The 23773-nt window shown below is 43.2% G+C and overlaps 1 protein-coding gene and 1 pseudogene across 2 annotated transcripts in view; one reads left to right on the forward strand and one right to left on the reverse strand.

Moving 5' to 3' along the window:
- The first annotated feature begins 12054 nt into the window (after positions 1-12054).
- Positions 12055-23773, forward strand: part of DCP2 (decapping mRNA 2) — a 61884-nt gene continuing 50165 nt past the window's right edge. The window contains exon 1 of one of the 2 annotated variants that reach the window (XM_053566019.1): positions 12055-12407. In XM_053566019.1, the coding sequence (XP_053421994.1) occupies positions 12355-12407 (53 nt within the window). In that variant the 5' untranslated portion in view covers positions 12055-12354. The remainder of the gene's footprint in view (positions 12408-23773) is intronic. The other variant, XM_053566021.1, reaches the window with a different exon arrangement.
- On the reverse strand, positions 19877-20684 carry LOC128568403 (cell division control protein 42 homolog; annotated as a pseudogene).

Consider the following 23773-nt stretch of genomic DNA (forward strand, 5'->3'; position numbering starts at 1 on the left):
AAAAGAAGTCAATTGCACCTGTAATGCTAGCACTCTGGGAGGCCGAGGTGGGTGGATTGCTTGAGATGATGGGTTCGAGACCAACCTGAGCAAGAGCAAGACCCCATCTCTACTAAAATAGAAAAAAACTGAGGGAAGAGGATTGCTGGAGCCCAAGAGTTGGAGGTTACTGTGAGCTATGATGATGCCATGGCACTCTACCCAGGACAACAGCTTGAGACTCTGTCTCAAAAAAAAAAAAAAGTCAATTGCATTTTTAATTTTTGCATTTAATGGTGACATTTTGGTATGAAGTTTCAATTATTCTTATCAATTGTTTTTGTCCTACATACTAAAGAAACATGAAGAGGAAAGTTCAATTGAATTCTTGGTAAGAAGATCTACATAAAAAAAAAAATTTGCCATTAACATTTGTACACAAGAAAAGAGTGTAATAATGAAAGTCCATGTACTCATCCCAACTGGAATAATTATAATTACCATATTTTTGCCTTATATTACCTATTGCCCTATAATTTTTCTACCCAGTAGATTATTATTATTTTTTAGCTTCCTTTCTTTTCTTTCTTTCTTTCTTTCTTTCTTTCTTTCCTTCCTTCCTTCCTTCCTTCCTTCCTTCCTTCCTTCCTTCCTTCCTTCCTTCCTTCCTTCCTTCCTTCCTTCCTTCTTTCTTTCTTTCTTTCTTTCTTGTAGATTATTTTAAAGCAAATCCCAGACATCCTATTATTTTACCCATAAATAAGGATTATTTTTAAATTGGGTTATGCTGGGTGGCGCCTGTGGCTCAAAGGAGTAGGGCGCCAGCCCCATATGCTGGAATTGGTGGGTTCAAACTCAGCCCTGGCCCAAAACAGCAAAAAAGTAAATAAAATTAAAAAAAAAAACAACTGGGTCATCCTATAGGAGAGGAACAAAGGAGATAAAACTCAATAATATCAACTTGATAAAACTAGCAATTTTCAAACGTAAAAATGTATATGTAACTCATTTCTGGAAACAGGGAGGTGAGGAATGGATAGCATAGAGAATAGCTACAAAGCAAGGATAAAGAGAAAGTGTGACCGGCAGAATTATGCCCTCCAAGGATGTCCTTGTCCTAAATCTGGAATCTCTGAATATGTTATGTTAATAAGCAAAAGGGAATTAAGGTTGCAGGTGGAATTAAGGTTGCTAATCAGGTGATTTTTAAAACAGGGTGATTATCCTGGATTATTCAGGTGGGCTCAGTGTAATCACAAAGGTCCTTAAAAGTGGAAGAGGAAGAGGGAGTGAGTCAGCATAAGACGGACGCAATGTGAGAAGGAGCCTTGCCATTGCTGGCTTGAACACTGGAAGAAGGGGAGCACCGACAAGGAACATAGTGGCCTCTGGAAGCCAGAAGAGAAGACACGGATTCTCCCCTAGAGCACAGCTGTAGATACCTTGATTTTTGCCCAGGGAGATCTGTGTTGGGCTTCTCACCAGCAGAAGTATAAGATCATAAGATAATAAATTTGTATTATGTAAGCCACAAGTCGGTGGTCATTTGTTATAAGAGCAATAGAAAACTAATATACAGGGTGAGATCAGACCACCATTTAGCAGTGCTGTGATGACAAAAAGAAGGCTAACTCTGAGAGGTTTCGTTGTGTTGCAAAGGGTTTCTTTAGAAAGCTGGACCATTTAACCAGAAGATAAGGTAATTTTCCTAACTCCCAAGAAATGGATTCCAATGTATGGCAAAAGCTTCAGCTTTGAAGTCCTGCTGTCTTGCATACTTAAGCAGTACAATGTAAAATTTAAGAATGGAAAAAAGGAATGGACACCCTCTGCTGGTAGCAGATAAAACAGACCTGGTCTGTCCTGGGTCCAGATGGGCGGATCAAGGTAGGTGGGGCCTCTGTCTGCAGTGGGTTGCACCCACTGTGGCCCTGCTATCCCCAGGCAGACCACGCCATGCAGTTTCTGAGCCACAGACTTGGCAGTGAGTGATTGGAAAAGTACTTCTTTGTATTTCTTTGGGTTGGTTTGTTCCATGTTGCTTTTCGACGGAAACTCGTTTTTTTTTAAAGAATTCAACCTAAGAGGTGCTCTAAGACAAACCCTTTTTCTCAAGATGCTTACAAGATCAATAAAGAAAAGAAAAACAAACCAGCCTCTAGGATGCTCACTCAATAACAAAATGCATTAAAAAATTCAGCATAATAGGCCAGGCACGGTGGCTCTTGACTGTAATCTTAGCAGTCTGGGAAGCCAAGGAGAAAGGATCCCTTGGGCTTAGGAGTTGGAGACCAGCCTGAGCAAGAGCAAGACCTTATCTCTACTAACAATAGAAAACCAGTCCAGCCTTGTGGCGCAAACCTGTAGTCCCAGCTACTCAGGAGGCAAGAGGATCTCCTGAGCCCAGGAGTTGGAGGGTGCTGTGAGCTATGACGTGAAGGCACTCTACCCAAGGTGATGGAGTGAGATTCTGTCTGAAAACAAACAAACAAAAAATTCAGCATAATAATGAGTGTGTGTTTGCAATTTAGTTTCTGAAATATGAGTCAATTGGTGGCAGGTAATTAATAAGCAAATTCTTAAGAACATTTTTAGAGATTGTATTTCTGATTTTAAAAATTAAGACATTATTTCCTTAACAAATCCTAAAATAATTTTATTTTCCTGATTTGTCCCTCATGCCAAAAAAGTTTTATTTACCACTAGCTTACAGCTTTTCTATTTGTGTCTGACAACTCTACATGTCCCCTTTAAACTGCCTTCTCCCCTTTCTGGGCAAAAAAACACCAGTACAGAGAGGTCAGATGTGACAAGGGGAGCCGGAAGGGGAAGGAGGGCCCAAGGATAGGGGAGAGTCTGGAGTGCTAGAGTTGTTTTATGTACAACATGTATGTGTAAACATAATGTCTACTTACCAAGGATTTATATATTGTATTATATGCATTTATTATATACTCGTATATATTGTATATACTTTATATATTGTGTTATATGTATTTATTATATACTTATATTTATTATATATCACATATTATGTAAATTTATATATTTCTATTATAGGTATATATACATCAAGAAACAGAGAACAAATGACTTCTGTATTAGGACTCTGATAAAAGTGACAAAACCCCTCTGAGCTATTAATAGAATGAATTCATCTTTTCCAATAAATTTCTAAGCAGAGATTCACTCTTCTTTTTTTTGCAGTTTTTGGCTGGGGCTGGGTTTGAACGCGCCACCTCCGGCATATAGGGCCGGCGCCCCACCCACTGAGCCACAGGCGCCGCCCCACTCTTTCTTCTTTAAGACATTTGTTCATTCTTGCTCATCTTAAGATTTTGCATCTCATCACCTCTTCCCCAACACCCTCAGCACGGGTTTGTTGACAACACATTCATCTGTCCATTCTTTAGTTAAATGTTTACAACCTGCCTATCATGTGATGGGGACACGTTAACCACCGGGGAATCAGTGGATACGGTAGAAAACACCCCCGTTTTCTTGTAACAGATAGTATCATGGGGAGAGGGAAAAATTGATTTAAAAAATTGAAATTGAGGAAGCACAGAATGAAGGAAACCAAAGCGTGTGATAGATAATAACGGCAGAGATTATTTAGATAGAGTGGTCAGGAAGGGCCTTTCTGGACAGAAATTTATACGGTTCATAAAGGATGAAAAGGAGAGAAATCATGGCCGGGGAAGTCCAGGCAGAAGGAATGACATCTGGAAAGACCGTGGCCTGTCTGGTACTGCAAGGAGGCTGACGTGGCCAGAGGGCAGCGAGGGACGGCGGAGGCCTGGACACCGAGGACTGGATGTGGATGACGCCGGAGCCCGGCGCTGCGCTGCCCCCGGCGGGTCCCTGACGCAAACAGGATTTTACACTAGGGTCATGAGGACTTTTTAAGCAGGAGAGTGATGTGATCAAATTTATGGGGTTTTTGCTTTGTTTTGTTTTTTAGACAGTCTCCCTTTGTCACCCTAGGTAGAGTGCTGTGGCATCGTAGCTCACAGCAACCTCAACGCCTGCGCTCAAGCGATCCTCTCACCTCAGCCTCCCGAGTGGCTGGGATACATGCGCCCGGCTAATATTTCTATTTTTAGTAGAGATGGGTCACGCCCTTGCTCAGGCTGGTCCAACTCCTGAGCTCAAGCAAACGCCCCACCCCACCCCCGCCTCAGTCTCCCGGGGTGCTGGGATTACAGGCGTGACCACCGCGCCCGGCCCAAATTTATGTTTTCAAGTGGTCTCACTGGCTGCTGGGTGGAGGGTGGATTGTAATGGAGCCAGAGTGAAGACAGAAGACTGGTTAGGACCCACTGACGTAGGTGGGGAACGCTGAGCGGGACCGTGTTGCTTCCTCCGCTGGCGCTGTCACTCCCGGATCTCTTTATCTGCAGGTTTGGGCAGCGACCTCCCTTCCGTCCCTCTGCCGAGGCCTCCCGTGGGGGAACGGGGAAGGAGGACCTTGACGACACTTTCTTCCGTGCTGCCTCAGTCCTCAGTACTTTTCCACTTCCAGCCTTCGCCCCTTGCCCTCCCCTACGTCAGGTCCATAAAACAGCTGGAGCTTTTTCTCCAGGGATCCCTTAACAGTGAGATAATCCTGCAACCCTACACGTGTGTACTGAGCCACCTGCTATTGACTGATTGCCTGATTGACTGCTATTGACTGATTGCTAGTGAGACTTAGTGTCTCACTATCTCCCTGGCTAGAGTGCAGTGCCATCACTATAGTTTACTGTGACCTCCAACTCCTGTGCTCCCTCAATCCTCCTGCCTCAGCCTCATGAGTTTAGCTGGGACTACAGGTGCCCACCACCACCTTCTGCTAATCTTTCTATTTTTTAGTAGAGATGGGGGTCTTGGACTTGCTTAGTTTAGTCCCAAACTCCTGATCTCAAGTTATCGCCCCTTGTGGGCCTCCCAGAATGCCAGGATTACAGATGCCAGTGACTGCACCCCTGACCCGACTCTTGACCCTTGCTCAGTTCCATGGAGGAAATGGAACTCCTGCCTATACGATTGCAGCCAGTGACAAAAGCCACTCTTTCATTTTTGACTTGTTGTTCTAATTGGCTGCTTTGGCACCTGACGCTTCCGTTCTCTCTCTCTCCCCACTAGATTGAGCTCCTGACAATTCTAGGTCCACTTCCCTACTGGTCTTTCAGCCTTGCCCTATTCCATGTATTAGCTTCAAACTCAAAATCGCAGTGAGTAGTAGCATCGCACTGAAAAATGGCCAGACAAGTCCCAGACATCATATCCTGATCTGATGACATCCAAAAGAAGGGAGACTTTTTCATCACAAGGTTTGATGCAAGAGTCCTAACACTTATGCTGATTGAACCGTGTAGGTATGTACTTGTCCAGAGAATGGATTGTGGTGGGTTTTTTTTTTTTTTTTTGAGACAAAGTCTCACTATGTGGCCCTGGGTAGAGTGCCATGGCATCACAGCCATAGCAACCTCAAACTCTTGGGCTTAAGCGATTCTCTTGCCTCATCCTCCCAAGTAGCTGGGACTACAGGCGCCTGCCACAATGCCCGGCTATTTTTTGGTTGTAGTTGTCCTTGTTTGGCAGGCCCGGGCTGGATTCGAACCCACTAGCTCCAGTGCATGTGGCAGGCGCTGAGCCTGGATTGTGGTTTTTGACTTATCCAACCAGATCCAGCCCCTGGAGCCAAAAATGTGTCTATCTGCCCTACAGTCACATATGCTGTGTGGGGGAAGCCAAGGGATTCATGTCTGAATCAGGCTTCTGTTAGGAAAGAGTAAGGGTGAATTCAGGGCTCAATGCATAATTTACAGAGTCCGCTACCCTTCATGAAAATACAAAGCTCCTAATTCAAAAGGCAAGAAAAAAATGTCATTAAAAACAGTAGATTGCAAAGACTTTTCCTTTCTTTCACAGTGTCTTTCTTGACTTAGGGTGTTTTTATTTGATATTTAATGTCATTCTAAGTAAAGCAAAATTAAAAATGTAAATCATTACAATGAATCTTTGCACTGTACAATGTTGGCAAGCATTCCACATTGTATATCAAATCAGCACATTGTACCCACAAATGCGTTAATGTACACAGTTATGATTTAATAAAGAATTAAAAAAAATAAATATAAGAACCTTTAACTTGTGTGTTATATTTCACACTTCGTACATGCATTATGTATTTCATTGTCACCACAACAGTGGAAATGCTGCACGAAATGAAGTCAACTGTTTTTTTCTTACTCCCTGGCACATGCATGTTCTGCGAATCTCCACCTTCTTACTGGTGAGGGAAGACTGAAAGGAAAGGGACTATGTGTTGCCCTTAATTTTTCTTTTCCTTGTGTGTCATCATTTTCAGCGTAAGCAGTTGGGTAATGCAGAAAAGCAACAGGAAAGGGTCTGATAGGGTTCCTTGGTTCTTTCTGTTTCTTAGACTGTCAGTGTCTGTTTTTTGCTTCAAAGCAAGTTCTGATTCGTAGGAAGCTTGGCTTCTTAGAGCTGATGGTGACCCCACTTACATAGCTGTAACATGCTTATGTCGTTCTCATTTGGCATCTTGCTGAAATTTCGTGCATCACGTGTTCACTGAGATTTTGTTTTCATAGGACATTTCAAATGCTATATGCCAATCGGGCGGCAAGGAGCGGGAAGACAAGCGTATTTCACGTATCACCTCTGCTCCTGCACATGCTCCTTTGTCTCAACTCCACTTACAAAACACAAGTTCAATAATAAAATTATTAAGAATTTCAAGGTGGCTCGGTCCCCATAGCTCAGCGGTTAGGGCGCTAGCCACATGCACTGGGGCTGGTGGGTTCGAACCCAGCCAGAGCCTGCTAAACAAAAAACAAAAAACAGCAGGGCATTGTGGCAGACACCTGTAGTCCCCAGCTACAAGGGAGGCTGAGGCAAGAGAATCTCTTGAGCCCAAGAGTTTGAGGTTGCTGTGTGCTGCGATGCCATGGCACTCTACCAAGGACCACATAGTGGGATTCTGTTTGAAAAAAAAAAAGAGAATTTCAAGGTAGTGACAGGGCATTAAACCAAACGTGAGGCCTGTTTTCTGAATGCAGGGCCCTGTGCAATTGTACGGTTTATGCACATACCCATGAATGTGCGAAGGCACGCTGGGTTAGGCAAACAAGAGTATCCACTATGAGATACATTTACTGAAATGGGGAAGACTGATTCTGGAGAATAATTTGTGTGTAAAAATGTCATGATGCTTTACGCAGCAGCAGTTTATTTCTTGCTCATGTAGATTCTGGAGTAAATGCTCGAGGGTAGCAACCCTCCAAGCTGTAAACTCAGGGATCTGTGCTCTCTCCACAGCATGGCTCCTCCATCTGGAGTCTTTTTCTTTCAGGTGGGAAGAGAAGGAAGAGAGAACACAAAAATTACATCGGGCCTTTCAGGAGCCGTGCTTGCAATCTGGAGGTACATTGCTTTTATCATCATCCTTTGGCCAGAACTCAGTTACCTGGTTCTACCTAAATGCAAGGGAGCCTGTGAACCCAGGAAAAGGAAAGGGAAGTGGTCAGCCATCTAGTAAGCCTCTGCGGTAGAGATCAGAGGGGCTTTTTGTTTCTTTTTTTGGTAGATGTGACAAAAGTATTTTACCCACATTTATGCTATGGGAGATGAGTTAGTAGAAACACAGAGTCAAAGGACTAATGGAATGAGTTAGAAACAGAGAGTAATGCTAACGGGCAAGTATGTGTTGCTCAGTAAGTGTTGAGTTGAACCATAAGAACTTTGTAGTGATGCAAAACTTTGACAGACTTAATTTAAACTCACTCAATTTACAAAGGAGGCTGATAAGCAAGTTAAACATTTTTTAGGATTTGATGACAGCTTGTTTTGTTGTGAGGATTATTATATTTGAAAAGAATTTTATTCTATAATATGCTGTACACACATTATTAATTATTCTTACTGTGTCATTCTCCCTAAAGCAGAATTCATGCTGTGAGTTTGGAACTGAATTCTAGTCCTGGCTGCATTACATACTGTCATTTAATTATTTAATCTTTATGAGTCATTTAACCTCTATAAGCCTCATTAGTCTCTATTGGCCTTTCACATAGTTATAAAGGCTAACTAAGATAGTGTATTTTAAAATTATAAAGGTTGAGGGCGGCGCCTGTGGCTCAGTGAGTAGGGTGCCAGCCCCATATACCCAGGTTGGTGAGTTCAAAACCAGCCCCGGCCAAACTGCAACAACAACAACAAAAATAGCCAGGTGTTGTGACAGGCGCCTGTAGTCCCAGCTACTCGGGAGGCTGAGGCAAGAGAATCGCCTAAACCCAGGAGTTGGAGGTTGCTTTGCGCTGTGACGCCAAGGCACTCTACGGAAGGTGACAAAATGAGACTCTGTCTCAAAAAAAAAAAAATTATAAAGGTTGCATCAACCCAATTACTTAAAAATTAGATCAGTATATAATTTAAGAATCCTAGCATCTCCTGTTCTGTCAACTCTGAAGTCCAATTTATTTACCTTTCTTAAGCCAAAAGGCTGCTGGGGCCTGTAAATAGGTGGATGGGAATGAGGCCTTGATTCTTTGCAAGTCATGGCTTAGAGGACGCTAGAAGGGGTATTCAACTATGATCAATCCAGCTTCTGAAAATTGGTGTGTGAAGAGGGAGGGGAGGGATGGGCGTGGGCAGGAAAGTAGCTTGGAAGATTCTTAATGGGGCAGTTTGGTTTAGCACTGTGTGAGAGTTTGGGGACTTGCTGGCTCCTAAAAGCCAAAAAGAGTTCTATAGCCACGACTGAAATGGGAGACTGTACAGGTAGTCAGAAGACCTCCTCTAGGAGCTTCAGCAGATGCCTGGTAATCTGCTTGTTTCTGTACCATCGGCCCAGGGAGTAAGCACCACCTGGCCTTGACCATTGTCTCACTGCCATCATTTAGAGCACTCTAAAAACTGGACTGAGCTGCAAGTGGGACAACTAAGGAATCCGCTAGGTGTCCTCAAGTCAGACAAAAGACCTTCATTTGGAAGAGAGAAAATTCATATCCAGCAAAATAGAAGTACTGGGGCAGTGCTGTGGCTCAAAGTAGTAGGGCGCTGGCCCCATATGCCAGAGGTGGCAGGTTCAAACCAAGCCCCGGCCATAAACTGCAAAACAAAACAAAACAAAAAAAAACACAAAATAGAAGTACTGAAGGGACTCACCCTTACCTCTACCATCCACACATTCTTCTGGCTGGACTTCCAACCGCCAGCACTGGCATTTCCTTGCCCAACGGCTTTTTCAGGCTACCAGGGCTCACCTACCTCAGGCTGGGGTGTAGGTCCTAGGAGAAGCCCTCAACCAGTGACTAAGGATGGAACTTGGTATGTAAATCCCCAACTCCTCACACCCTGAGGGGATGTGTTTGACTCTGAGTCGTGTATTTCACACTGGCCTCCAAAGTTTTTCACTGGGGTGAAGGGCCAATTAACCATGAAGCTGACTTCTTTGATAATAAATCTTTATTGCCTTTCTTCCCTTCCTTGACTCACTTCCCAGCTCTGGTACACGTGTTTCTGAGGATGACCTCTCTCATACACTACTTGCACTCCAATCCTAGTCTCAGAGCCTGCTTCTTAGAAAACATAAACTAAGATCCGTACTGTGCCAGAGAGTATTGAATAAAGCAAATAGAATACACCAATCTGTGCTTCAGCCCTTAACTCCCAGAATACTTCTAGCTGTGCCTAAATTTCTCTTTAGGGAATTTGACCAGTAAGAAATAATGATCTAGGGTGGCGCCTGTGGCTCAGTGAGTAGGGTGCCAGCCCCATATACCGAGGGTGGTGGGTTCGAACCCAGCCCCGGCCAAACTGCAACAAAAAAATAGCCAGGTGTTGTGGCGGGTGCCTGTAGTCCCAGCTGCTAGGGAGGCTGAAGCAAGAGAATCACATAGGCCCAGGAGCTGGAAGTTGCTGTGAGCTGTGTGACGTCACGGCACTCTACTGAGAGCAGTAAAGTGAGACTCTGTCTCTACAGAAAAAAAAAAAAGCGCCAATAAAAAAAAAGAAATAATGATCTATAGAGACTGATGCCTTGTGTTTTCAACCAACAACTCAGCCAGATCCTCCTACAATGAAGCTCTCAGGGAACAAGTCTTACCAAAAGCTGAGACCTTCCAATCAGCTTTCATAGCAGTTGACTCCAAGTTCTCTTTTTTGGTTTTTGGCCGAGGCTAGGTTTGAACCCGCCACCTCTGGCATATGGGACTGTGCCCTACTCCTTGAGCCACAGGTGCTGCCCTGACTCCAAGTTCTTAAAGGTTTTCCTGTTAAGCATGAGTGAACTGTCAAGAACCATAGAAAGTTTCAAATGTGATAGATGGAGACTGATTTAATAGCAAAAAACTGCTGAGAGGAATAAGAGAACCTTCAGGAAGAAGAAAGTTTCAAAATCTATTATTAATATCCTCAGGGTGATAAAATATATTTATAAAGCAAGAACAGTATGCCAAAAGAAAAGAACATCTGAAGAACAAAAAAGAACCCTAGAAAAGTAAAAGTGTTGCAGGAAGACGAGGCCCAATGGAGAGAAAGAGCACCCAAACACCATGTTTATAAGAAGGGTTTTATTTCAGCCAGTGGAGTTTACGGCATAGAAGAATTTGAAATGGCAAGGCTCCCTGACTGGCTTGGTCTTTCTCCTTTTTTTTTTTTTTTTTTTGCAATTTTTGGCCAGGGCTGGGTTTGAACCCGCCACCTCCAGCATATGGGGCCAGCACCCTACTCCTTTGAGCCACAGGCGCCTGCCGGTTTTTCTCTTTTTATCTCCAGTCAAAAAGTTCCAACCCACAGGTACCTTTCTCAATGGTCAGTTTGAATCAAGCTGGAGATGCTGAGCCAGCCCCTACAGAACTTCAGGATTTCACAGAAGAGGAAATTTCCAGGTCCCAGAAAGTTAAGTCTACAAATTCCGAAGAGCTGAGTCCCCACGGAGAGGACCCTGCAGAGAAGACCTGTTCTCCTGGACCTCACTCTTCTTGGGCCTCTCTCAAAAGCTCTATACATGCCTGGAAAGATAAATTTGAGGAATTCTTCAAGGAGAAAAAGACCAAGATGGAAAATAGACTAAAACAGATAGTGACGGGGTCTTATATCATGCTAATGGAGTCTGGCAGGAGCTGAAAAGATAGTAACTTGTTCAAATCTGAATAAATCAAAACAGGCAGTTGCACAGGCCAAGAATAGAGGCAGAGGCACTGGTTAGGCAGCTCTTGCAGTAGTGTGGAGAAATAATGCAAAGTGAAGTAAAGACTGTGGCATTTAGACATAAATTAAGAGAAAAAACGGGAGATTAAATAGTAAAACAGACGAAACTCGAGACTGAGCAGGGCCGTGCGTGTGCCTTCTTCTGTGGCTGATATAAAAGAACAGATGGATACAGTTTATCCAAAGATCCTAAAAATGGCTTGGACTCCATTAAGCAACATGAGGAACGGACGAGGATGAGTGGGTGGGAGTTAGTGTGTTTAGGAGGCAGAATGCGGTTAACGAGTTCAGGTTCAATTAATAATTTGAGACCGGGGTGGTGCCTGTGGCTCAAAGGAGTAGGGTGCTCGCCTCATATGCCGGAGGTGGCGGGTTCAAACCCAGCCCTGGCCAAAAACTGCAAAAAAAAAAAGAAAAAATAATAATTTGAGACCGGACAGGTGCCAGATAGAGGGATAAAGCCCTTGCCTTCATACTTGCAACTGGGTGCCTGGGAAGCAACAGAGGAAAACGAACACCTTTTCCAGGGGTTTATAGTGAAAGGCACAACCCTTGGCCTAGACGTGGTGGGGGAAGTGACGGCCGCAGGTTATTTGGTTACAGGAATCATGAATGTACGCTTATGCTTAACGGGTCTTCAAGGTCCGCCCTGCGGAGGGCAGTGCCAAATCCCCGGATGTCGGTCTCAGGGTCAGCGGAGAAGTCCGCAGTCTCCCCAAGCCAGAGGCGCAAGCCGCCGTGATACGCATGTGCACGCCACCCCAGACTCCAGCAGCGGCGGCGGGAAGTTGGTTTTCTGAGCCGCCGCTGAGCAGCCTGAAGACGGATTGGAAACGGAGGACCAATAAACAAACGTCTCATTGGTTTAGGGAGCGCATGCTCCCCACTCTTTAGCTTCCCATTGGGCTGTTCAAGCAGAGCAGGGGCGTGGCTGCTGGGGTTCCGCCCAACCCCTCGGCCCAGTCTCGGGGTTCAGGGTTGAGGGAGCAGGACGGAAGCGAGCGGGTTCCGCCCCTTCCCCCGCTGCTCCGGGTTCGAGCCGCCGCCGCCGCCTCCGCCGCGCGCTCTCCGGCTCGCCGGAGTCCCAGTGCCGTGCCTCGGTCCCCGGCCACGCGGAGCCGGGATGCGCTGCTCCTGCTGCGGGCTCTCATCATGGAGACCAAACGGGTGGAGATTCCCGGCAGCGTCCTGGACGATCTCTGCAGGTACCGCGCAGCCCCGAGCCCTGCCGCCGCCCCCCGCGGCCTCCGGGCTCCTCCCGGCGCACGGCCCGGTCCCGGGTCCCCGGTCGCCCTCTCCTCCGCCGACACCGCCTCTGCATTTCCGCCGCAGCCTGTGTCTCGCGGCCCCGCGTCCCTCCCCGCTGGGCTCCCGGAATTGCCTCGTTTTCTTTAGTTCTCCAACTATTTTGTCTTCCCACGGGCGAAGCTTCGCCAGGGCCTGGGTCTCCAGCGTTTCGCCGCCGCCCCCTCCCATTGTTTTTTCTGCTCCGTGACTGTCGCACGCCGCTGACCCCGGCCTCCCCGTCCCGTCCCCGAGCCCGGGGGGTACCGGGGTGGTAGCGTAAATCTCAGGACCACCCTGTCCCCTGCACACTCGTACGTGTCCGGGGCCTTCTCTGCAAATACCTGTGAAGAATTAACGTGTCTTCGTTCCTGGACTTTGCCTTTGGGAGGGAGAGAGGAAAAGTCTAGAGCTGCGGCCGGCCTGTCTTCTTCCTTCCTTCCTTCCTTTTTTCTTTCTTTCTTTCCTCTCTCTCCTTTTTCTTTCTTTCGCTGCTTTTCTTTTCATCTGCTTTAAAGGAAATGCTCAACCGCGGGGTTTTAACTCGTGGTATCTTTCCACAAGGGAAATAAATGTTCTGCGTCCCTCCCCCCCGGTAGCTCTGAGTTTAGACAGCCACATAGACGTGAAATGTACTTAAAATACTTCTTTTCCGGAGTTGTGGCGCGCCGATACACTGAGCTGTCGCCAAGTGTACGTGGACTGTGAAATAATTATGTTACAAGTGAGTAAAGCTGAAAAGTTAACACCTTCTCCCTTCTGCGTTTATGTTTAAACGCCATGCTGTTTGCAGTTGTGTCGTATTCACGCTATTTTTTTTTTTTTTTAACGGGAAGGAAAGAATATTGTGCAGGTTCTGTGCCCGGCATTGCACGCTCCCTTTACAGGCATCGTTTTATGTAATCCTCAAAACAGCCCTATTTGGTAGGTGCAATTGCCGTATTTCCGTTTTCATCTGAGCCAGTAGATTTATCGACTTTGTAATTTACACGAAGTCACAGTCGTGGTAATTCACAGCATCTGGACTTGAAACCAGGGCTTTTTTTTTTTTTTAACCACGCCTATGCTCATCTTCCTACAGCAGGAGGAAGTACTAGGAAGTGACCCTTTTAAACCTCACAAAAAGTACGTATGGAGAAAAGATTGATTTTGCAGCTAATAAGAATTAATGTCATTATGCATCTTTGGTGATGGCAGAATTACAATTTTTGAAATATGATAGGTTCAAGTGAACCACTTTAAAGTTATAAGGTGCTTATATTTTTTCCCCTTTCTCGTCTTTTGGAGACGGGGTCTCACTCTGTGTCCCTGGCTAGCGTGCACTGGCCTCATCGTAGCTCACTGCAGCCTCAAAACTCCTGGACTCTTGGGATTCCTCCCTGCTTCAGCCTCCTGAGGAGCTGTAGCTGGGAGTAAGGTGCCCACCGTCACACCAGGCAGGTTTTCTATTTTTGGTAGAGACTGGGGTCTGGCTCTTTTTTAGCCTGGTTTCGAAAAGGCACTTATTTTCTGTGGTTCCAAATTTGGTAGGAAAAAAATTAATAAGTGTGTGTCTGTGTAGATAAATGTCTAGAAGAAAATGAACCAGAAGTGAGATTATGGGATTGTGATCCTCATTTTCATCTGTTTCTAAGACTTTTTAAAAGGGCATGCATTTTGTAGTTAGTATTTGGAAAGGTGAGCGATAATTATGTACGGGTTAAGAGTTAATTTAGAAAAAGATGAGGTTATCTTACGTATTTTACAGGCACCTGAACTAGTCTTCAGGTGGGGTTAATTTGTGTATTGTCTAGGATTCTGTGATTTAAAGAAGCGCTGTAAGCCATTGTGATTTTATGTGTGGAACTTGTTTATTCACAAATAATTATGTTGCACTTTTGTAAATATGTTAAATTTCTGTTAGTGTTAAGTAATGATACTTATTTGGTTTTACAGTGAGTTCATTTACGCTATTATACAAATCTTGTGGAATAGAGTAACTTTTCCTTTACTTTCTTTTTTCTTTTTTTGCAGTTACTGTTTGGTTGCGGTATATTTAAAAACCAGGGCTAGCTACAATAATGAAACAAAATAGCCATTTTGGGTGGGAGAGGGGTACAGAGTCTCACTCCGTTGCTCCAGGCTACAGTGCCTTGTCCTCAGCCTCCTAACCGGAACCTCCTTCCTCAGCCTTCTGAGTAGCTGAGACTACAGTCACTGGCCACAATACCCAGCTAATTTGTCTATTTTTAGAAAATAGACACACCCGTTGTTGAGGTTGTGGGGGTGTCTTGCTGAGGTTGTTCTCAAACCCTTGAGCTCAAGCAGTCTTCTTGGCCTCCAGCGTGCCTAACCCTGTACCCAGCTAAATAGTCATTTATTAAAACTTCAGGTTTTAAAAGTAATGCATTTTCAAGTTAATATTCATAATATCCTTATTTATGAACGATATTTTTAATGTCAGTAATTTAAGCTTTTGATCATGGGTTTAAAAAATTATTTTATGTTTAGAATTTCTACAAAAATAAGTTGGAAGAAGTTAATTTTTCTGGACTTTTGCCCTCTGAAGTACCTCTTGATTTATGAATTCAGACTCTTGTTTTTGCTTTCTCATTTCCCCCATTTCTGTTACTTATTGTTGACGTATGTAGGTGTTTTTCTTTTCTTTTCTTTTTTTTTTTTTTTTGAGACCGAGTCTCACTATGTCACCCTTAGTAGAGTGCTGTGGCGTCACAGCTGCCAGCAACCTCAAACTCCTGGGCTTAGCGATCCTCTTGCATCAGCCTCCCAAGTAGCTGGGACTACAGGCGCCTGCCACAACGCTTGGCTATTTGTTGTTGTTGTTGTCATTGTTGTTTAACAGGCCCAGAGCCAGAGTTTTAGCTGCTGAGGCAGAGTTTTTTTTTATTAGTTATGTATTTCTGCTGATCTTGCCTATGTCAGTCATTGCCATATATTAATAGGTTTTGGAGAATGTAAAACTTAAAGTTGATTTTGATGTAAAACATTAGAGCAAGAGACTTAAATTTCCAAACTGTGACTTTTTAGCCATTAGACTGCTAAGATGCTTTTTATGTTACATTTCATTTACTGACACTGTGCAGGCATTAGAAATTCCTAAGGCAATTACTGAGCAGTAAACCGTACGGAAATATTTGTGTGTTGAAAAAATATGTACAATATGGTGAGTGTAATGCTTAAGTCATTTGGTGCCTTTTATTAAGACAAATTTTTAAGTGTGTGTGGGTGTATATGTTGCACACACAGAAAAAGTCAGAAAGTACATTTGTACTCCAAACTGTAATATTAATCGAGTGCAATGAGAGGAGAGGAAGGGAAAATTCTTGTCTTAAAATGTTCTAGAGAACAGGGCGGCGCCTGTGGCTCAGTCGGTAAGGCGCCGGCCCCATATACCGAGGGTGGCGGGTTCAAACCCTGCCCTGGCCAAAGTGCAACCAAAAAATAGCTGGGCGTTGTGGCGGGCGCCTGTAGTCCCAGCTACTCAGGAGGCTGAGGCAAGAGAATCACTTAAGCCCAGGATTTGGAGGTTGCTGTGAGCTGTGTGATGCCATGGCACTCTACTGAGAGCCATAAAGTGAGACTCTGTCTCTACAAAAAAAAAAAAAAAATGTTCTAGAGAACAAAAATTGTTTTATAATTTAAAAATGTATGTATAACAAAAGTAAATCAGCATTTTATGGTGCTGTTTACCTTTGGTGTATCAGGATTTTGGACATTAAAAATCTAATACATGCTAAGTGACAAAGGACTGGGTTTTAAAAAAAAATCCCATATAGAGTCTTTCAGTACTGTTTACACTAGTTTATCGAAGAATTGGAAAGCATGTCTTTTAAGTAAAAACTGAAAATTGCAGTTTGGTGGGTTGTTCCTCATTCAAAGAAATGCTTGGGATTTTTTTAAAGTCCCTTTGAGAAGTGGATAAAAGGAGAAACGCATTTTCTGGCAACTAACTTGCTGCCATTTGGGTGATACCGTAGTTTAAAATAATTTGTGCTCGTTTTCCCCTAGCCATTTTACCAAAACATCTGTCTACTGATTGCAGTCCTTGTGCTAATGTTCTCTCTGGAGGAATATTAAAAAGATAGATTTTGTGTGAAGTTTTTCCCATAAAAAGTTGTAGAAGGCATTTTATTCTGGCTACTACTATTTACGTTTATGTGTAAGTGTATAAATTTGTATGGACACATGCACTTGGAAATTTTTAAAACAGATCCAAAGCATCAACAGATTGAAAGCATTAAATAGGTTTCTTTTTCAAGTATCAAATTTCCTTTTTCTTACAAACTTTCTTAAAGAAGTCTGCTTTTAACTATTAAAAATATGTAATTGTGTGTGTGTGCTTTTTTAAAATTTTTTTTTTATTTTTAATTTCAGTGTGCTTGTTCATTCTTCTTTGAAGTACTCCTTTTTTGTTGATTTTCTTCTTTCTCCTGCGGTGCTGGCTGTTTTTGATGTTGTTAGTAGAGACGGGGTCTTACTCTGGCTGACTGCTGCTCATATGGGTTTTGAACCTCTGAGCTCAGGCAATCCACCCGCCTCGGCCTCCCACAGTGCTGGGACTACAGGCGTGAGCCACCACGCCCGGCCGTGTGTGTGCTTTTAAAAAAAATCAGAGTACAGACGGATGAACGCCAGTCCCTTGCCTTACCCCTCTCTCTTCCTATTCTGTTTTCTGGAGGCATTGACTTTTGCTAGTTTTGAGTTCTTCTGGTGGGTAGTTCAGTGTTAATGTTTTTAAATGTAACTGTACCAATTTCTTGTTTTAATCAACTTTAGATACTAATAATTAAGGATATAGTTTATTTTTGGTAGATATTAGGTGAGGGCCTCATCTTACTTCCAATATATTTATATCATTATTTTAAATCATTTCATTGTTTTATAACTTTAATGTATTGTACTTAAAATTATATTTCTATGTTATGAATTTGTAGACAGTATTTCTTGAGTTTCTGTTTGATAAGGTAAGGTAATCAGTGCCCCAAATTTCATTTCTTTCTTGCTCATTCCTTCAGCTTCTATCTGGATGAATTTTTAAAAACGTTTCTTCTTTTCTGGGACAGTCTAATTTTGTTGCTCAGGCTAGAGTGGAGTTGCATCATCATAGCTCACTGCAATCTCAAACTCCTGGGTTCAGAGGATCCTCCTGCCTCGGCTGGGGGAGTAACTGGGACTATAGGCATCTGCCGCAACTCCCAGCTCATTTTTCTGTTTTTAGTAAAGGCAGGGTCTTGCTCTTGCTCGGGCTGGTCTGGAACTCCTGAGCTCAAGGGGTCTTACCCGTCTTGGCCTCCCAGAGTGTTTGGATTACAGGCACGAGCCAAGGCCCTGGCCTGAGATAAACTTTTAAGAGAATTAAGATTGATAATATTTACATTACATTTTATAACATCATGAAGTCTGTTAAAACGCAGAACAATAGCAGTAGCATTTGTTACAGTGTAACTAGGTACATATTTTTCACAGTAGATACAAGTCTACACGGGGTAGGATTTTATTTCCATTGGGGATCCCTTTGAAAGTGTCTTTTTTTTTTTGCATTTTTTTGGCCAGGGCTGGGTTTGAACCCACCACCTCTGGCATATGGGGCCGGTGCCCTACTCCTTTGAGCCACAAGTGTCTTTTTTTTTGAGACAGAGTTTCATTATGTCACTCTCTGTAGAGTGCCCTTGCGACAACCTCAAACTCTTGGGCTTACGTGATCCTCTTGCCTCAGCCTCCCAAGTAACTGGAACTACAGGCACCTGACACAACACCCAACTATTTTTTTGTGAATGTTGTTATTTTAGCTATTTTTTTGTTATTGTTGTCATTGTTGTTTCAGTAGGCCCTGGCCAGGTTCGAACCCCCCAGCCCCAGTGCATGTGGCTGGCACCCTAACCACTGAGCTACGGGTGCTGAGCCCCTTTGTAAGTGTCTTGAAGGATGTCTGAATGAATTATTTCTTACGGTCTGCAAATTGATCAAAATGTTGCTTCCTTTTAGTTTTTTCTTCGGTGGAAGAAGCATATACTTTTTAAAAATTTTTTTATTTATTTTTTAAGGGTTTTTGTTTGTTTAATACATCTGAAAAGAATGCATATACAAAGAATTGAGACACGAGAAGGCATTGGTTCAACACTAATGAATCTACAAGGATTAGGATTTGGGGAAGGTGGAAAAGATTACCTAAACGTGTTTAAAAATTGGAAACCAAAGTAAGTTGATAAAATCCCTATTAACACTTACGAAGAGTCTTTATAAGACTCTTTCCATGATTTTTATTAAACTAGAGAGCCTCATCTGGCTGCTCTAGGGTTCCTCATATGCAAAACAGAAATAAGGGATTCCCCTGACTGGTCCCCATGTTGTTAAGTGTTCTCCCCACCCCACCCCACCCCAGCTTCTGCATGAAGCAGGCCTCCACCCTCGCAACCTTGAGAGGATGCGAATCATTCCATAGACATCTGTCTTCTAGCACCACCCCTCGTATCCCCCCACACGCCAGGTCTTCAGCTGTGGTCTAGGAACACCATAGCATATACTACTGAGTTGCGAATCTATGCTAAGCACATAAGACAGTGACTAACAGGAAAAAAAATTTTTTTAAATTATGAACTCAATCCATTTGGTGTATTTCTTTCTTTCTTTCTTTTTTTTTTATTAAATCATAGCCGTGTACATTAATGTGATCAGGGGGCACCATTCACTAGTTTCATAGACCGTTTGACACATTTTCATCACTGGTGAACATAGCCTTCCTGGCATTTTCTTAGTTATTGTGCTAAGACATTTACATTCCACATTTACTAAGCATTTGGTGTATTTCAGAGGTGCAATACTTTTCTTCATTTATCAGTGAAAGAAGTTAGAAATTAGCTTCCAAAAAATATCAGCAAATGGCAAACAAATTTCCTTGAAAGTCATAGTCGCATAGATGGGGCATCCTAGAAAAGAGGAGGGGCAGGTCAGGTTCCACCCACTTTCACGAGTTTCATCAAATACTGGATCTGCTCAAGGGCCGAGAGAAAAGGCATCTTTCAAAAAGGAGAGTGTTATTAAACGAGGCATTTACTATACTCCTTCCTAAGAGCACCAGATGGGGAACATGTTTTCTAAACTAGATCTAAAAAGTGGAATGTGGAATCAATCCATCCTCCTCCCATTAACCGTCCACTGGTTAATGAATTAAAAAAACAAGACTAAAAAACAACCCCTACACACACTCCCCCCAAAAACAGAGGAACAAAAAAAAATAAGAACACTGAGCTGTCCCAGATTACTCTCCAGAGTGGAACCAGGGAGCAGCTTCAACAATTCAAATTCGTCTGTTACAGAGTCATCACAAGCATGCCTTGCTTTAAAAAACAAAAACAAAACAAAACAAACTTTTCTTTTTTGAAACAACAAAACAAAAACTAGTACTGATCACTTTTCTGACAATACACAAGTACTCAAAATTAACTAGTACTGGGAGGGGAAGGGGGGCCATACCTAGGGGCCTTGTGTGACACGAGTTCATGTGGGTAGGTGCAGGGCGTTTGTCATTATTGCAAAAATGAATTTTAATTTTTAATCTTTAGTTTGATTTAAACATTGCTTTTAGTATGCCGACAACAGCTGTGCAGAAAGGGCTCTGGAGAGATGTTCATAGCAGCACACACCTGCGGCTCTTCTTCGGTTCTGGAGGTTCCAGGGCGGCCAATATTGCTTCATCAAATACATTCTTTAGGCCTTTCTGTGTAAGTGTAGAACATGCCACATATTTGACAGCCTTCAGGTCACGGGCCAGCTTTTCAGCAGTCTCTGGTGTGATAGGTTTCTGTTTGCTCTTGGCAAGTTTCTCAATAGTAGAAGGATCATCTCTGAGATCAATTTGGGTCCCAACAAGCATCGTCTTTGGACGATGGTGAGTTATCTCAGGCACCCACTTTTCTTTCACATTTTCAAATGAGGACGGAGAGACCACTGAAAAGCAGACTAGAAATATATCTGTCTGTGGATAACTCAGCGGTCGTAATCTGTCATAATCCTCTTGCCCTGCCGTATCAAAAAGTCCAAGAGTATACGGCTCTCCACTAATCATAACCGTGACTGCATAGTTGTCAAAAACAGTCGGAACATATTCAGATGGAAATTTGTTTGTTGTGTAGGATATCGGAGACAAATGTTTTACCAACAGCACCATCGCCTACCACAATGCACTTAATTGTCTGCATTGCTGAAATAGTTTTATATCCACTTTAAATATTTCAGATCTGATGTTGACCTCAGCATCTCCACTGGGGCGTTGGCAGCACTGCACCTTTTTTTTGAGACAGAGTCTCATTATGTCTCCCTGGGTAGAGTGCTGTGGCATCACAGCTCACAGCAACCTCAAACTCTTGGGCTTAAGCAATCCTCTTGCCTCAGCCTCCCAAGTAGTTGGGACTACAGGCCCCTGCCATAACGTCCGGCAATTTTTTGGTTCAAATTCTCATTGTTGTTTGGCAGGCCCAGGTTGGATTTGGACCTGCTAGCTCTGGTGTATGTGGCTGGCCCCCTAGCTGCTGAGCTATAGGTGCCAAGCCAAAAAGCATATACTTTCATCACTATTCCCAGATCCCTTTCAACTATTCTCCATTTTTTTTTTTTTTTTTTTTTTGGAATTGGCTTTTTTTTTTTTGAGACAGAGTCTCACTTTGTCACCCTCTGTAGAGTGCTGTGCTGTCTTAGCTCACAGCAACCTCAAAAACTCTTGGGCTCAAGTGATTCTCTTGCCTCAGCCTCCCAAGTAGCTGGGACTACAGGCGCCCAACACAATGCCTGGCTATTTTTAGAGGCAGGGTCTCACTCTGGCTCAGGCTGGTCTCCAACCTGTGAACTGAGGCAGTCCACCTGCCAAGCCTTCCCAGAGTGCTGGGATTACAGGCCTGAGTCGCTGCACCCAGCCTTGAATTAGCTTTCTATTCTTAGGTGTTCTATAACTTTGGTATTTTTGCTTCACATTTGGCCTATGATTCTTTTGTACATGGACCCTTCCCCGCAACCTGCCCAAAGTTTCTAGCTGCCTTTCCCCCCCCTCTGCTGCTTGATTTCATCTTCCCTTATGCTGTATTCCACAGCCTTTTTTTCCCCTTGGGACTGCCCCTCACAGACCTGTTGCATAGTCCAGTCTGCATTGGTTGTTCCACAGACTTGCCTGGGAACTGGCACACTCAAATTCACTTCCATGGCCCGTCTGTCTTTTGCCTTTTCTTTCTTGACTCTCATGTTTTATTCTTTCTCAGTTTTCATTCTGGTTTTGCTGGTGCAAACTTTAAGGTAATTTCTTTTGAGGGAGTTGTTCGGATAAACTTTCTGAGCTCTTGTGTGATTAAAATGTCTGTTTCTCTTTTGACACTTCTCACGTGTTCCAGGGTCCAGACTTTGAGTAGCAACCTTCTAGATCAGGCGTCCTCAAACTGCGGCTCGCGGGCCACATGAAGCGGTGTGAATTGTATTTGTTCCCGTTTTGTTTTTTGCTTCAAAATAAGATATGTGCAGTGTGCATAGGAATTTGTTCATAGTTTTTTTTTTTTTGTAGAGACAGTCTTACTTTATGGCCCTCGGTAGAGTGCCGTGGCCTCACACAGCTCACAGCAACCTCCAACTCCTGGGCTTAAGCGATTCTCTTGCCTCAGCCTCCCGAGTAGCTGGGACTAGTATAGTTTTTTTTTTTTTAAAACTATAGTCCGTCCTCCAGCGGTCTGAGGGACAGTGAATTGGCCCCCTGTTTAAAAAGTTTGAGGACTCCTGTTCTAGATTTTTATTGTTTTTCAAACTCTTTTATCTCACGGCACACTTCAACCTATCGTTAAGCTTCCCCAGCACACTTACATTATGTTGATCAAAACAAAGAATTAAAAAAAAAAAAAAAGAATATATTTACTGTGCTTTGAAATTCTTTTGAAAATAATTTAAATAATGATCCTTAAAAATTTTCGTGGCAAAAGATCCTTTCCTAGCACACTGATCAAAAATCACTGTTGTAGGAGATGCTATAACACTCACCTTCTGTGGCTTTTGTTGAATTTATTATAGGAATGATAACTTTATTTTCTAAGGGCTCTTACTCAGTGATTATGCATTAAAATAAGAAAATACAATTGCTCTGAAAAAGGAATAGTTTTTTTTAAATTTCTTTGAGGACAATAATTAGTTCTACCTTTCAACCCTCACTGCTGTTTTTTTTTTCCTTCTGGTTCCTGAATTATGTTTTTTTCAGGGTCAGTTTTTAGTTTTAGGTTTTCTTTCATGTTCCAGATTTTCCTTAGGTGTTGGGTGATTTTGATTGCCTTCTCACATTTAAGATGAAATAGTGGAAGGATTTTTCTGTTTTTTTTTTTTTTTTTTTTTTTTTTTTAAAGAAGCAGATGATCTGTCACCCAGACACTGCCTGGTGAGGGCTTATTTATCATAGGCTTCTCTTTTATGTGGTAGGAATCTGGATCTTAAACTTGGGGGCTTTTCTTAAAAAAAATCACTGGAAGGATTGTTTGAGTCCAGGGTTTTTTTTTTTTTTTTTTAAGAGAAGGTCTTGCTCTTTCTCCCAGGCTAGAGTTCAGTGGAGTCATAGCTCACTGCAACCACAAACTCTGGACTTTTGAGTGATCCTCTTGCCTCAGCCTCCCAAGTAGTTGAGACTATAGGTACATACCACCACACGTTTAATTTTTCTTGTTCTTGTCCTTTTTTTTTTTTTTTTTTTTTTTGTAGAGATGGCCTCTTGCTCAGGCTGGTTTTGAACTCTTGGCCTCAAGCGATCCTCCTGCCCCAGCCTCCCAGAGTGCTAGGATTACAGGTGTTGGGCACAATGCTTATTTATGCTTAGGCTTCTCTTTTATGTGAGTAGAAAGGAGGCTGGTTCTTACATGTATACTTGGATGCTTTTAAAAAATCCATTGCTTGAGTGGCACCTGTGGCTCTAAGGGCTAGAACACCGGCCTCATATGCCAGAGGTGGTGGGTTCAAACCCAGCCCTGGCCAAAAACTGCAAAAAAAAAAAAAAAATCCATTGCTTGGGAGGCTGAGTCAATCCTTTGTTTTGAGTCCAGGGTTTTGAGGCTAGTCTGGGCAACATAATGAGAACTGTCTTAAAAAAATAAATAAAAAATAGGCCACATGCAGTGTGACTCATGCCTGTAATCCTAGCACTCTGGGAAGATTGCTTGAGCTCAAGAGTTCAGGATGAACCTGAGCAAAAATTGAGACCCTGTCTCTACTAAAAATAGAAAAACTAGCTGGGTGTTGTGGCGGGCGCCTGTAGTACCAGGTACTTGGGAGGCTG

Source organism: Nycticebus coucang, chromosome 17 (assembly GCF_027406575.1).
Source record: "Nycticebus coucang isolate mNycCou1 chromosome 17, mNycCou1.pri, whole genome shotgun sequence".
Lineage (NCBI taxonomy): Eukaryota > Metazoa > Chordata > Mammalia > Primates > Lorisidae > Nycticebus > Nycticebus coucang.